Source organism: Tamandua tetradactyla, chromosome 20, assembly GCF_023851605.1.
Source record: "Tamandua tetradactyla isolate mTamTet1 chromosome 20, mTamTet1.pri, whole genome shotgun sequence".
Taxonomy (NCBI): Eukaryota; Metazoa; Chordata; class Mammalia; order Pilosa; family Myrmecophagidae; genus Tamandua; species Tamandua tetradactyla.
In genome coordinates, this window is record NC_135346.1 from 29976134 (window position 1) to 29991750 (window position 15617).

Here is a 15617-nt window from a genome sequence, read left to right on the forward strand (position 1 = left end):
ACCCACTAGTGAACTCCCTTTACTTCTATCCATTCCCACATTTATGTTCAACCTCATTAGCTAACCATTCACCCATCTCTAGCTTCTGTGTATCTCTAGGTCCCTTATGTTCTGTATTATAGGTCTCTGAGTTTACCTTTACCAAGGTCATAAAAGTGAAAACATATAATGTCTATCCTTTTGTATCGGCTTATTTCACTCAGCATTATGTCCTCAAAGTTCATCCATGTTGTCATTTGTCTCAAAACCTCATTTTGTCTTACTGCTGTATAATATTCCATCATATGTATACACCACATCTTGTTTATCCACTCATCTGTTGATGAACATTTGTATTGTTTCCATCTTTTGGCAATTGTGAATAATGCTGCTGTAAACATCAGTGTGCAAATGTCTGCTTGTATCACTGTTTTCAGCTCTTCTGGGTATATACCGAGTAGTGGTATTGCCGGATCATAGGACAACTCAATATTTAGTTTTCAGAGGAACTGCCAGACCATCTTCCATTGTAGGTGTACCATTATACGTTCCCACCAGCAGTGCATAACTGTCCCAATTTTCCACATCCTCTCCAACATTTGTAGTTTCCTGTTTGTTTAATAGCAGCCATTCTTATAGGTGTAAGATGTTATCTCAGTGTAGTCTTGATCTGCATTTCCCTTACAGCTAATGAAAATGAGCAGCTCATCATGTGCTTTTTAGCCATCTGTACTTGCTCTTTGGAAAATGTCTATTCATATCGTTAGCCCATTTTATAGTTGGTCTGTTTGTTCTTTTATTATGGAGTTGGATGATTTCTTTATGTATGCAGGATATCAAACCTTTATCTGATATCTGATTTCAAAATATTTTTTCCCATTGAGTTAGCAGCCTCTTCAACATTTTTTTTTTTTTGCATGGGCAGGCTCCAGGAGTCAAACCTGGGTCTGCAGCATGGCAGGCAAGAAATCTGCCTGCTGAGCCACCATGGCCCACCCTGACACCTCTTCAACTTTTTGACAAAGTCTTTTGAGGCACAGATGCATTTGATTTTGAGGAGTTTCCATTTATCTATTTTTTTTCTTTCATTGCTTATGCTTTGGGTGTAAAGTTTAGGAAGCTACCTCCTATTACTCGGTCTTGAAAATGTTTCCCTACATTTTCTTATAGAAGCTTTATGGTGCTAGTTCTTATATTTAGGTCTTTGATCCACTTTGAGTTCATTTTTGTATAGTGTGTAAGGTCAGGTTCCTCTTTCATTCTTTTGGCTATTGATATCCAGTTCTCCCATGTCCATTTATTGAAAAGACTATTCTGTCCCAGTTCAGTGGATTTGGGGACTTTGTCAAAGATCAGTTAGTTGACCACAGATTCGGTGATCTATTTCTGTACTCTTGATTTGGTTCCATTGGTCAATGCTTCTATCTTTGTGCCAGTACCATGCTCTTTAGACCACTGTGGCTTTATAGTAAGCTTTGAAATCGGCTTTGAAAACATTAATCCTCCACCTCATTCTTCTATTTTAGGGTATTTTTAGCTATTCGAGGTCTCTTTCCCATCCAAATGAATTTGATTACTACCTTTTCCAGGTCTTCAAAGTAGGTTGTTAGAATCTTGATTAGTATTGCTTTCAATCTGTTGATCAGTTTGGATAGAATTTTCATCTTAACTACATTTAATCTTCTGTCCATGAGCATGGAATGTCTTTCCACCTATTTAAATTTTCTTTGATTTCTTTTAGCAATTTTATGTATTTTTCTGTGTACAGGTGCTTTACATCTCTGGTTAAGTTTATTCCTAGATATTTGATTCTTTTAGTGGCTATTTTGAATGGAATTTTTTCCTTAATTGTCTCCCCAGCTAGGTCATTGCTTGTGTATAGAAATATTACCGATTTTTGCACATTAATCTTGTATCCTGCCTCTTTGTTAAATTTTTTATTTGCTCAAAAAGCTTTGTCATAGATTTCTCAGGATTTTCCAAGTATGCTATCATGTCATCTGCAAATAATGAAAGTGTTACTTCTTCCTTTCCAGTTTGGATGTCTTTTATTTCTTTTTCCTGCCTGATTGCTCTAGCTAAAACTTCTGGTACGATGTTGAATAATAGCGGTGACAGAGGGCATCTTTGTCTCATTCTTGAACTTCGGGGGAAGGCTGTCAGTCTCTCACTGTTGGGTACGATGCTGACTGTGGGTTTTTCATATATCCTGTATCATAATGAGGAAGTTTCCTTTTGAAGTGGTTTTACCAGAGAAAGATGCTGAATTTTGTCAAATGCTTTTTCAGCATCAATTGAAATGATCATGTGATTTTCCCTTTCAATTTGTTAATGTGCTGTTTTACATTGATTTTCTTGTGTTGAACTTCCTGGTATAAACCCCACTTGGTCATGATGTATAATTCTTTTAAGGTGTCATTAGATTTTATTTGCTGGTATTTTGTTGAGAATTTTTGCATATGTGTTCATTAGGGAGATTGGCCTGTAGTTTTCCTTTCTTATAGCATCTTTACCCTATTTTGGTGTAACAGTGATGTTAGCTTCATAAAATGAGTTAGGTAGTTCATTTTTCCTCAATTTTTTGGAAGAGTTTGCACAGGATTGATGTTAGTTCTTTTTGAAATGTTTGATAAAATTCCCCTGTGAAGCCATCCAATCCTGGGCTTTTCTCTGTAGGAAGATCTTTAATGACTAACTAAATCTCTTTACTGACTGGTTTGTTAAGATCTTCTCTTTCTTCTGGAGTCAGTCTAGGTGATTTGTGTGTTACTAGGAATTTTTCCATTTCAGCTAAGTTGCCTAGTTTGTTGGCATATAGTTGTTCATTAAATTACCTTTTTTTTTTCCTTCCTTTGGCCTCAAAGAGTAGGTGCCATTCTAAAATTCATTAAATTACTTTTACATGTTGAATAAACAACAGCTGAGGAATGAGTACTAACCAATTTTTTTCATTTAAAGTAAATATATTATTGACTGGATAACCCAAAATGGGAAGTTTGGTGAGTAATTTCATATTTAAATGATCAACTGCAAAAAATATAGAAAAAAATCCAATCCTGTGCATTTTGGATTTCATTCTCATTCAGGCAATGATTAAAAAGGCAGAAAATATAGGGAAGTAAGGAGGTAGCCAGAGAGCAGTTGAATAGTATTGTTGGTGTTTCCTGAAGAGAGAATCGCATCCTGTACCCCTGTCTCCTTCTCACCACCAAATCCCGCACCCAGGTCCTCATGCCTTCTGCCTCTGTCTCTCCCCACAGCATAGGCGGACGTCTGAGACTTCCATCTCACCCCCTGGATCCAGCATTGGGTCGCCCAACAGAGTCATCTGCGTATGTATCACTTTCCTGCCACCAAAGGGCCTTTCTTATCTCCACACCTAATAGCTAGAGAGTTTCTCAGGATGAGGGAGTAGCCAAAGGCAGCTGGAAAGATGCAACTGATCTTTCCTGTGTGGCTGTCTTGTACCAGGCTCTGTACTGAGTCCTGAGGCTACCAGGACTGATGAGGACCCTGCCCTCGGAGCACATGGTGTAGTAAACCCAGACTTACAGGATAATTTGAGAGTTCAAATTATGTACTTTCAAGAAAGCAAGTACAATGAGAACAAGACCCCTGGAATTCTGAAGCCAGTACGAGATGCCTCCTTCCGCATTACTTAACTGAGACAGGGCAAGACAAAAATATGGATGAGGGCAGGCAATGGTGGTTCAGTGGCAGAGTTCTTGCCTGCCATGCCAGAGACCCAGGTTCGATTCCTGAAGCCTGCCCATGCAAAAAAAAAAAACATTTTTTTTTTAAATATGTGGGATGAGAAGAAAGTAGGTATTGGGTGGAATATTGATATGGAGTTAAAGGTGTGAAGGATAAAGAGGCAGGAAAAAGGAGGAATGTGGAAGCACAGCTGTAAACACTTTGCAAACATAAAGAAGGGCTTTCGAATTGTGTGAGTAGTCCAGATATAGAGTAGACCAGTTAACTGGATCATGAGTACCCACCTCCAGAGGCAGTCAGACAAAGAAAGACTCGTCATTTGCCAGGGATGTGGCAGAAGGGACAAGAGTTTAATTAGATGACCTCAGAGGTTCCTAGGAATATATAGTTCATTTATTCATTCATCTATTTAACAAATACAAGCTGAGCATCTACTCTGAGCAAAGTGGAAATGGTTCTGAACCACACAGACGGGATCCCTGTCCTCAGAATTACATGAGTAATCAAGTGCAGTTATGGTTAAGTGCTAGAAAGAAAAAGTACAGGGAGGGTGCACTGCAAAATTATAACACAGGAACCAGACAGCCCCTGACCGATTAGGAGAGGGCCTCTCCAAGGAAGAAACACTTCAACTCAACCCTGAGGAATAAAGAGATTAGGGGAGGCCAAGCCAGGAAAAACCGAAAGGCGGGGAGGGCTACAGACAGTAAATCAACTTAAATCTAATTGACCCTGGACAGCTCCAGCCTTCCAGTAGTTGAAGGAGCCAAAAAGATCAAAAGTGTAGGGAAAATGGTCTATTGCAGGAAGCCCATTCCAAATAAGAAGCTATAGATACAGACCCCAAACCAGCCGGGCCTGGGTGGGCCCTGACCACTGCTGCTAGATCATTACCTTACTGCAAATCCACATCCCGTTTCAGCTTTGACCCCTGCATCATGCCCACAGATGGCACTGTTTCCTGTTCTTTCTTCCTCTGTTCAAAGGAGGAAAAGACATAAGAGCTGTCATTAACTCCAACCTCAGGACGGGTCAATACTGTCATGGAGCAGCCACAAAAGACTAGCTACTTTGATCACAGGATGCACTAATTGAAGATTCTTGTCTAGAACAAGAGAGATGATAATCATCCTAGTACCATGAGCAGGGCCAGCCGCAGCACTATTATTGAGTCTGGTTTCGGAGCCTGCCCTGTGAGAAGGTTATTGACAAGCACAAGCATGTAGAGTCACCAGGCTATGAGAACTCAGGGAGCTGCTAGGGTCTAATACCATCCATCGCTAGCCGGAAAACCCCCCCGCCCCCCGTGCTGCTGAGGAGCCTTGTTAACCTTCATGGAATAAGGAAGTCCCTGATGGCATTCCCCCAAGTCCCAGAGAGCGCTCCCTGGAGTTACCCCTGCGAGAAACAGCTCCACTACAAATGAGCAACGGCAATTGGGAACACCTGCCCTTGTGCCCTCCAGCTCGGAGCATAGCCATCGAGTCCACCTGTCCAAGCATTGGCATGTGCCTCACCTCCCACACTTTCTTACTGTCCCCTCTTATGGTCCCTCGCTTGCAGCTGCTCCAGGTGTGACCACACTGACCGGGTGAGGGGTCAGGGTTTGAGCCAGACTGTCCCAGACATGGCCTCCACATTTGGTGAAAAATCCATCCAACCATCTGGTAACATGCGATAACAGGCCAAAAGATAGAAAAATGGTTTTGTTTTTAGAGAAACTGAGATATGGTATTAAAATGAAGTTATCAGAGAACTTGGGGGGGTAAGAAAACTTTCAAACTTGACTCCGCATCCCCCTGATTGCTAGAATCATCTTATGGTGGTTTGACTTCTACCAGCCCCATGTGTTTTCTTCCTTCCTTCCAGATTAATTATATTGGGATACCTCTGTTTAGTCTCTCAGACTCATTTATATATAGCTCTTTAAACATGGCTATGGGAAGAAATACAGATTTCGTATTTTTGAGATTTGGGGTAAAATATCAAGAAGAATATGGATAGAGATTGGGGTTTGTTAGATGCCACGAGCTCACAAGGTCAGGTTCTAATATTCCAGAACAAAAGGTAGAAGTCACTATTAGGATTCTCCTGATAGTGTTCCCTTTACCAGCACACTCTAAAATTTAAGTGAGTATCTGTCCCCAGCAGCCTCGGACAGAAATCAGATGTGGACTTAGAGGAGGGTTTCATGAAGGGACCATTTACAGAGATGTGAGCAGCCGCAAAGACAGTGAGATCCAGGGAGGACAGCAGCAGGAAGCTGTTACCACCCCCTAGGCCTAAAGGAACAAGGGAAAGCAGCAGTGTTACCAGGGTTGGCAAGAGCTGGAGCTGTGGAAAAGCAGCCCCTGGGCAGATGCTGTGGCGCGGGAGAAGCATAGCCACTTCCAGGCCCACGGACAGCAGGGAGGGAGCAGCGTGAACAAACACACTCACATCTGTCTCTGCCCACCCTCCGTGCCTGCTGGTACCTCCCCTTCTGCAAACCCAACTGAATGTCAGAGCGCCAAAGAGCCTGATGAAACAGGCCAGGGAGGCCTCAGGAAGGCAAGGAAAGATGAGGCTGGATATGGGGAAAAGAAATGGCACAGTGCCCAAGAGCAGTGGGTTGGGATGGGGACACAATAGGGGGAGGGCCTTGGAAGTTATGAAGATATTGATGCTTATAGGATATTTATAAAGTTACTCTCTCTAAGGCAGTCTTGGCCCTGAGACTTTACCTGGCCTTGGAAAATATCGTGAGGACAATACAATTTCCTCTGATTCTCTATCTAGTGGTCTCTGTCTTAACTTATCTCCCTCTGGACCCTGCAAGCCATAGTCATTACAGGGGGGACAGGTCCTGATTGACCATAGGCAAATGCCAGGTCCTGGAAAACATGAACATGAAAGGACACATCTTAAGGGTTCGTGAGACATGGGATCTCATGTGCAAGAGGAAGCTAGCTCTTATTGCATACTGTTCTGGGAATCTTGAACTCAGGCAAAGTCAAGACTTAGTTCGAGGCTCGTTTCAGCTCAGTGTAAAGAGCCCTGCGTGCAGTCTTCTAACGGTGTAAGACAGTAAACTCCCAAGCTGGGAGAGGCCAGTGGAGAGGGAAGGCTCTCAGGTTAGACTGCCTGAGTTGAAATTCTGGTGCTGCCACTTGGGTGTGTGACCTGGAGCAAGTTAACTGATTCTCTGAATCTATGTTTGCTTACGTAAAAACCAGGGTAATATCAGTACCTATTGTTAGTTATGAGTCATGTGGATTAACTGAGCTCATCTGTACAAGGGACTTAGGCCAGAGCCTGGTTCATAATAAGCACTCACCAAAAGTTAGTTAGTGTTTCCTATCGTGATTATTTCTGTCTTTCCTATCTTTATCATCTTCTTCAAGGATGCTATGAAATGTCCTCACTGTGTGATAGAAGGCAATTCAGCATCCTGGCTGTGTGGTTTAGATTGCATTCAAAATAAGTGGTGCAACTTGAGAAACCTTTTGAGCCTCAGTTGCCTCATCTGGAAAATAGAAATAATATTGCCACTTACCTCAGAGAGGTGTTGACAGTCAAAGGAGATCATTTTTATAAAGCCCAGTGCCCAGCACATAGTACATGCTCAGTAAACGTTAGCCCTGTTGGACTGGATGGCATCTAAGACCTTTCTTACTTTAACATTCTATGGTTCTTTGATCCTAATGTTTTGGTTTTAGAGATGTTCCTTTTTCCCACATCTTGCTTTTGTTTCCTCCTTTCCTTTCCTTCATCTCTCTTCTTCTTTCCTCTCTATCTCCCTCTTCCCCAGGCTAAAGTGGATAATGAGATCCTTAATTACAAAGACCTGGCAGCTCTCCCCAAGGTTAAGTCCATCTACGAGGTGCAACGCCCCGACCTCATTTCCTACGAGTCTCATTCCAGATACACGTCCGACGAGATGCTGGAGAGATGTGGCTATGGAGAGGTATCGAGTCTTGCCCCTCTCTCTGGGGCTGTTGGAGGAAAGGAGGTCCCGATGGGATCTGTAGCCCAGTCCACCACAGATAATCTAGGCTCCACAGTATTGGTCTCCAGACACTTTTAAATTGGAATTTGTAGTCAACATTTTAAAATCAAGAGATTTCATCCAAAGACGTGGCTTCTGGCTTTTCTTGAAAATTCAGAGCTAGCAACGCTGCATCAGTATTTCCCCCATCTGGGGATGGATAGCAGCAGCTTCTATGGACAGGATATGGGAACTCTAGTTCTCCCCACCTGTACCAATCCCCACTGACTCCCAACATTGATGCTGAGAGCCCATGACCATTTATCACTTGAGCTGTTTTTCTTAAAGAGAAATTTTTATACTTAGCCTATGACTCTCATTTACATCCCTTGCTGGGATTATGGGCACTAAGATTTATAATCCCTGGTTAGGCATCTGTTCTGGCTTTTGTACCTGGCCTTCAGGACCTGTGCTCCAAGCAAGAGATACTTTCCATAAACAGTCAGCATCAGACAACTTTTGAATAATTAAATGGTTACTAGACAAAAGAAGGTATCTCTGGAGAAGGCAGGGTGGCCTTTATACTGGATGACCCTCCCAGGGGCTCTAACCCATCACAGGCCTCTTAAGCCAGGACAATTTGAAACAGAAGGAGCCCTGGCCAGGTAAGGAAGAGGCCTAGCTCTACCACTAGTTAGCTCTGTGACCTTGGGCGAATCTCCTTCCTCCCTAAAGAGATTGAGGTCCCATTTGGTTTGGGAAGTAGCCACCCTGCCACATGTAAGTGAAAGGGTGTTGTATGAAGCTGTATAGGCCCATTGCTGAGTTCCTTCTTGGTTCTGGCCCCAGAAATGAACCAAGAAAGAGAGACCAAGTATTTGGTAGAAGCTGAGTTTCCTGAAGCCAGAGGTAGCAAACAGATTCATATGGCACAGCCAGTCACCAGCTTTGTTTTATTGCACCGCAAAGTACCTTTTAAAAATGTATGTTAGTTGCCAACTTTTAAACACTGGGAGATTTCACACAAGAATCTGCATTTCTTCTCTTGGGAAATAAAGGTTCTGTGTTAACACCAGGCAGGAGTTCCAATCTGGCAGCACTCTGCCAGCGCTGAGCATCAGCTGCCCCTTTGATGGGACATTCGTGCTCCAGCTTGCCACATTGCCCACCCACTCACCTCCCTCAGTGACAGCACCAGCCTGGCCCTTGCATGGCCCCTGACTTTGGGTCCTCTTCTCAGACCATGGAGGGGCATGAGCTGGTAGAGAGATAGGAAAGGGTTATGAAAATATCTGAGCTTACAGTGAAGAAGCCGAGGTCCAAGTCAAGACTAGGCCACTACCTCCCAGAGAGGGCCCAGCCATGCACTTCCCTCTCTGAGCCTTCGTTTCCTACTGGCAGTTCTGGAATTCTGAGCAGCACTGTTATCTGGAGAGGGATGCTGAGACCTGGGGCAGCTGCAGGGCCTCTCTTTGCTGAACTGTATAATGAGCTTCTGTCCCTTCCTTTCGCCCCCTTCTCTTCCCTTTTGCTCCCTCCATGGATGCCTTCCATCTCCTCGCTTCTCAGTCGCTGGGAACGTTATCTCCTTACTCCCAGGTAATTAGGTTGGTTTGGGGAGCTCTTTTATATAATAATGCCCCTCTGTGTTGCCTGGAGGACCCCTGATTTCCCCCCTTCCCAGTCCCCCAAGGGGCCTGAGCACTTGCCCAAGGTGCTTTCCCCACTGCAGACAGACTGAGACTTAGGAACATGACCTGGAGGAGGTGGCAGGGGCACATCGGGTGGAAATGGCTGGGGGGAGATCCTCGGGAGCTCTTTCTGTTCAGAGACGGCCTCCCTGCTGCCCCTGTGAGCTCTGGCCACAATTCCAGGGACTGACCCATGGGTCTGTGAGTGATGGATGAAGACCCTAAAAATGCTCTGCTGCCCTCCTCGGGCTGAGCGTGCAACTCAGACATGGGAATCTCTGTATTCACCATGTCTCAACCCCCAGAGCGCCTGACCCCACGCCGCTCCCACTGCTCCCACCGCCTGCCTTACTCACAGCCTCACTTCTCCCCGCAGGACATCTACGAGAACCTGGACCTCCGGCAGAGACGGGCCTCCAGCCCGGGGTACATCGACTCCCCAACCTACAGCCGGCAGGGCCTGTCCCCCACCTTCTCCCGTTCACCTCACCACTACTACCGCTCTGGTGAGGAAGGGGACACCCCAAGGGGAGAGGAAGAGCCCAGGGAAGCAGTGGCTTGGTGCCCTGGGCCGCCTACCCGAGACCTCTGTCACGGAATGACCTTGTCACCCCAGTGACTGGCTGAGTCCCTCCAAATGCACCCCTGGCAGGGGAAGGGCCAGGGTATGAGGGGCTGAGAGGTGGCATGAACGTGGGTGGGAGGCTGCTGTGCAAAGGGGGTAATGGGCAGCTCAGCCAGGTCCGGCTGGAACAAGACTCCTCCATCCTCATACATGACCTGCCCCATCCAGAGGGTAGAACCAAGAGGCCAGAAACAGGGCTGGGGCCTGATCTTCACCCCCCAGGACCCAGCCCGACCCCCACCCACTCAAGTGGCTGGTGGAAAGGAGCAATTAAGGGATGGGCCTGGGTGGGGAGGGGTGGGGAGCCAGGAGGAATGGAGACTTCCTGCAGCTTGGTGGAGTTGATTCTAACTTCGGGGTCAAGCAAGGATGCGGGGTCGAGCCTGTTTCTCAGGCATGGTGCATGAGAGCACACGCTTCTCCCCACGCGGGCCCTAAGCACGCTGGGACGTGCCAGCCCCCTCCTACCATTGTGCTGTCATCGCCTCACTGCTTCCTTACCGCCACCACGTTAATGCCTGTTTTCTCTATGCCTCTGTGCTCTCGGGGACCACTGCCTGCGTGCTCCAGGGCCCGAGAGTGGCCGGAGCTCTCCATACCATAGCCAGTTAGATGTGAGGTCCTCCACTCCAACCTCTTACCAGGCTCCCAGGCACTTTCACATCCCAGGTAGGCACCGCCAGCAGAATTCCCAGCATGGGTTGCATGCTCCTTGGGGTCACTGGGTACCAGAGTCGCCTACTTGATGCTGCCCCAGACGAAAGAAAAGCCAGTTCCTGGAGACTCTCCCTAATGGGTCACTGGCACTAACCACCCCCCTCCAGCCCCAGCACACCCACAGGCTTCCGTTTACCCACTTGACAGAATTGCAAGGGACTGAACTGGGTCTTCAGTATATCAGCCCAAGGAAGAGAAAACTACAGGAAGCTAGTGAGAAGTTCCTCGAATGTCCAGGGGCCCTGATGGGATGTAGAAGTAACACTTGATGTTCAAGGCCATGGGCTTTTGCATCAAAATCCTTGGGACTGAATATCAATTCTGATACTTACAAACTGTGTAATCTCAGACTGGTTACTTAGATTCTCTGAGCCTCTGTTGTTCTGTCTGTACAGCCAGGCTGGGCCTTGAGGTTGCAGCTGTGCTCAAACCAGCCCAGTTCCTGCTTTCATAGCATTTATGTCCTAATGGGGGAAAGAAGCAATATTTGAGTTTACAAATAAGTTAAAGGATAATTCCAGGTAATGAGAGGTGCTATAAACATAATACAGCAAGGCAGCGTGAGAGCGTCTGGGGTGTGGGAGGCCGTGTTAGTGTCAGGAGGGGCTTCTTGGAGGAGGTGACATGGAAGCCAGAAGATGAGAAGGAGCCAGCCTCATGAAGATCACAGGGAAAAGCAGAGGGAACAGCAAGTACAAAGGCCCTGGAACACTGCAACTGGCAGCGGGCCCGTGTGGCTGGAGGTAGTAAGCCTGAGTAGCAGTGATAGGAGATAAGAGGAAGACAGGAGCTAGATGACCTGGGGTGTGATTTGGACAAGGTCACAGCCTGAGTTTCAGCCAAACCAGGCCTAGACCCCACTTTCCTAGCTCTGAGCTCAGTTTTTCACTCCCCACTTACATTTCCTACGGAGCTTGTCCTGCTGTACCATAAACACTCTCTCAACTGCCCTAGAAGGGTTCCATCCTGTCTGTCTTTGCCGGAGAGGGAGGGAGAGGATGCTGAAACTTGGCTGCAGCCTCCTGGGGACTCTCCCTGGAATGAAGCATGCCTGCTGGGCGGAGGCAGCGGACACGTTCCCTGCACGGGGCTCTGCTGAGCGCACACAACCACCAGTGCCTGCATGCCACCATCCAAACCCCTGGGCCCTTCCTTGGCACCGTCTGAATCCATCCATTCCTCTCCCCTTCTCTTACTTGGAACCTGTTGGGATGGGGTTGGAAGTTCAGCTTTGGAAGAGGAAGTCCACCAGGGAAAAGACGGTGGACCCTTAGGAAAAGTTGCTGACCTTCGCTGTCTTCTGAGATCAACTGACCAACGACTGTCTCCTTTTTCTCCTTGTCTCTCTCCTCCCCTCTGTCCCTTCCTGGTCTGTCTGGCAGCTGGAGAAAGTAACATCTACCGGAAGCCCCCCATCTACAAACGGCATGGTACGGTTGGAGGCAGATAGGGCTCGTCCCGACAAGGGGAAGGGAGAGATTAAAGGAACCGGATGGCTCGGCACAGGTCACCAGGAAGGGACAGCGCAAACTGCAGCTCAGTCCTTCCTTGTTGGCCGCCCCTCAGTCACTCAGGGTGACATTGGGGAGGAACGTGGTGTCATGTCAAAGGAGCAAAGAAGGCCCCTTGCCCCCTAAATCCTGTCCTGCCTCTCCCCAACCCCCTCACCTGCAGTCTGGTGTTCTAAATACAAGGGTCAGAGCAGTCCTTGCAAAATGGGCATACCTGCCTGAATACTCAAATTTGTTGTTCGTTAGAATCCCCTGGGAGCCATACAGATTCCTAGGCCCCGCCCCAGCCTTACTGAATCAAAACCTGGTGATTCCGATGCCCAGCCAGCTTGGGAGCCTCTGCGTGAAGCTGGTCTCAGCCTCCTAGGAGCGGATGGATGCTTGGGGAGAGAGTGCAGTTGAGAAAGGAGCAGGTGTCACCGAGGGTACCCTCAGATCATCCAGTCAGTATTTCTTAGAGAGTGGGCTATGGAGCACTTCCACCTCAGAGACTTAGTAAGAAGGTAGAAGCTCCATCCCCTCCCTGGCCCCAGTCTTAATTAGAAATACTGAGGCAGTGGCCCAAGAATCCATATTGTAACCAGCCACATCTTCGATTCTCACCTGCACTGGGTGTGAGGACCCCCAAGGCAGTCCCCACTGAGGCCTCCTGCTCATTCTTCCAAAGCCCACTTACTGAGGCTCCATCAACTAAGTGCCTCCTTTCATTTGAGGTTGCAGAGGAGCAGCTGCCTCCCTGCTTCACTCTCACTTGCTTAAACATCTAATTGGGATAACCAAGAGGGGAGCACAGAGTCAGAGGAGCAAGGAGATGTGCAGAGCCAGCTCTGTGTCGGGACCTGAATAAGCAGGTGGAGGGGGCAATGGAAGGATAAAGAGCGGCTCTGGGAGCTTAAGGCTCTGCAGTTGACACACGCAGCCCTGGTGGGTGGGAGTAGGGGTGGGAGGCTGGGCTAGGGGTGGAGGGTGAGGCTATGAGCTCACGCACAGTGGCTGTGGAGGACACGTCACATGCCCCCAGGTGGCCACAGCAAGGCTCCAGCCTCAACAGAGGCAGTTTGTATATCCAGAAAAGGCATCCAGGTCCCAAGCTTCTCAGGACTGTGTGGGATATTCCAAGCGGATGCTGAGGGGCAGTACCAAAGGAGACTTGGGAGGAGTCTGGGAAGGCTGTGCATTTGTGTATAAAAGATTATATAAAAGGATCAAATGCCAGTGGCTGGGAATGGAAGGGGATGCCCAAGATCCATGACAAAGAGGAGAATATGCAAGCTTTGGAAGCACATGCTTCTGGGCGAGGCTGCACAGCCTGGGGTGCCCATCCCAGGACACTCTGCTGCTCTGGCTCCCTAGAGCATAGAGCTTGTCCCTGTAAATTCTCTCCTGGGAAATGGTAGTAGGGCTGTGCTCACGTCTCTAGGCCCTCTCTTTGCCTTGTCTGTCCAGTCTTTGGGCTGCTCTAATGTTATGGTCCCATAAGCGTTTGCACCTGTCATGAGTTTGATCATCAGCCCCGTATCATAGACTTCCTCTGGAAGCTGGACGCTAGATGGCTCATGAGCCTGCAAGTCAATTCTGACACTTCACAGATGAGAAAACTGAGGCAGAGGGGGGTAGGATTTGTTCAGTGTTAGGAATGGGAGTAACACTGTCTCAGTGTCCCTGCTCAGTGTCCTTCCTTCAGAACACTGATTCGCCCCCAAACCAGGATGTGGTGTTTCAGTGTAAGAAGCCTGATCTGACTCAGCATGCACAGTGGCCCTACCTGGCGATTACCCCACCCCACACTCCTGAGTTGTGATTTGAAGCCACAGGGCAGGCTTCTGGCAGGTTAGGAAGGTAAGGACAGAAGCCTCACCTGGAGTCTGTCTGGTCCTACTGCATGGTACCATGCCTTAGAGTTGCCCCAGCAGCAGACCCAGGCGTCCGCTGAATGTGATAGAATGAGGCCAAAGCTGGCATCTGGTCCACTTCTCGTGCTAACTTGCTGTGTGGTCTTCAGCAAGAGCCTTCTCTGCTCTGGAGTGCAGATTCCCAACTGTAAAATGATGGTTTGGCTCCAGCACCTTTCCAGCTCTGACAATCCCATTTCCCAGACCCTCCTATCTTGTGCCCCCTGACCTTGATGTGGCCTCATGTCTCTGGGCTGGGGCCTGGCAGAGGCAGGGGAGAGCATGTATAGACCCAGCCAGGATGCTCTACCTTCCTGAGGTAGTCTTCTTGGATCCTTTGCAGGTGATTTGTCTACAACAACCAAGAGCAAAACAAGTGAGGACATCAGCCAGGCATCCAAGTATAGTCCAGCCTACTCACCAGATCCCTACTATGCTGCGGAATCTGACTACTGGACCTACCATGGGTCCCCCAAAGGTAATGTGTCTCACAAGGAGCCAGAACCCCACACCTGTGCCAGGTATACCGGGAGTCAGGACAGAGTATCACACGCTCCTTCACATGATCACTCATGTACTCATTCAACAAACATACACTTAGGGCCAGCAGTGGGACCAAGGAATACACTGGGGAGCAAAAGAGACCAATCCCTTCCCTTGTAGAGGAGACATAGGTTCCAACAGTGAGAGAGAGGTGATATACAGGAGGTAGGAGAGCTGGTGGTAGGGGCAAGTTCTCCAGCCTAGGGATGACAAAAGCTCCTCAGATGCAGCAGCTGCCGCAGGAAGGGTGAAGAGGAGATAAGCCAGCAAAGAGAGTGTGGAAACATGTACTAAGACCTAAAATGGGAGGATGGGCTACATCGGAGGGAAGGAAAGGCTGTCAGCTTGGCTAGAGATCAGCGAGGGAATAAGCAGGTGGGGAAAAAGGGGTCAAATCCAGTGGGGCTTCATGAGTCGAAGCAACGATTTGGGTCTTTATCCTAAACAGTAGGAAGCCTGTGAAAGTGTAACACAATCAGATTTGTGCTTTTGAGAGAGCACTTTGGCTGTGGAGTAGATAATGGTTAGGAGGATGGCAAAGAGAGGATAAGGGACACAGAAGGCTCTTGCAGGCATCCTGCCAAAGGGCTTGGTGGCTCCCCAGGGCATCACCCCGCCTGCTCAGACAAATATGGGAAGGGGGTTCTGTCCAGAGCCACTCTGATTCAGCACATACCTGCACTAATTGAATGTCCATTTAGACAAAGCTTCATGGAAGCACAGAGATGATTCCTTCTTTACCCTCAAAGAGGTTTCCATTTATAAAAGGCGGTAAGACACAAACTCAACTATAATCCAAGGTGGACATGATCAGTACTCACGAGAGAAGAGCTCAGAGCTGTGATGGCAGAAGATACCACTCTCCACTAGGAGAGTTAGCAAACAAACAACTCTGAGTGAACTAAACCAACACAGGAATTTTCTGGCTCAAGTAACTGAAAGATTTGGAAGTATATTGACTTGAGGCACAGCTGGATC

At 47.7% G+C, this 15617-nt stretch overlaps 1 protein-coding gene and 1 long non-coding RNA gene across 2 annotated transcripts in view; one reads left to right on the plus strand and one right to left on the minus strand.

Annotated features, from left to right (window-relative positions):
- Positions 1 to 15617, plus strand: part of ABLIM3 (actin binding LIM protein family member 3) — a 108714-nt gene that overhangs the window by 77551 nt on the left and 15546 nt on the right. Inside the window, exons 10-16 of the mRNA XM_077137368.1 lie at positions 3240 to 3311; positions 7484 to 7639; positions 9230 to 9259; positions 9728 to 9857; positions 10547 to 10645; positions 12076 to 12123; positions 14440 to 14574. Coding sequence (XP_076993483.1) covers positions 3240 to 3311; positions 7484 to 7639; positions 9230 to 9259; positions 9728 to 9857; positions 10547 to 10645; positions 12076 to 12123; positions 14440 to 14574 — 670 coding nt within the window. The remainder of the gene's footprint in view (positions 1 to 3239; positions 3312 to 7483; positions 7640 to 9229; positions 9260 to 9727; positions 9858 to 10546; positions 10646 to 12075; positions 12124 to 14439; positions 14575 to 15617) is intronic.
- LOC143663962 (uncharacterized) lies at positions 10239 to 15132 on the minus strand. Its single transcript, XR_013166249.1, has 3 exons — positions 14326 to 15132; positions 14063 to 14242; positions 10239 to 11157 (listed from the first exon to the last, which is right to left on the minus strand). It is a non-coding gene; the product is annotated as an uncharacterized LOC143663962 (long non-coding RNA).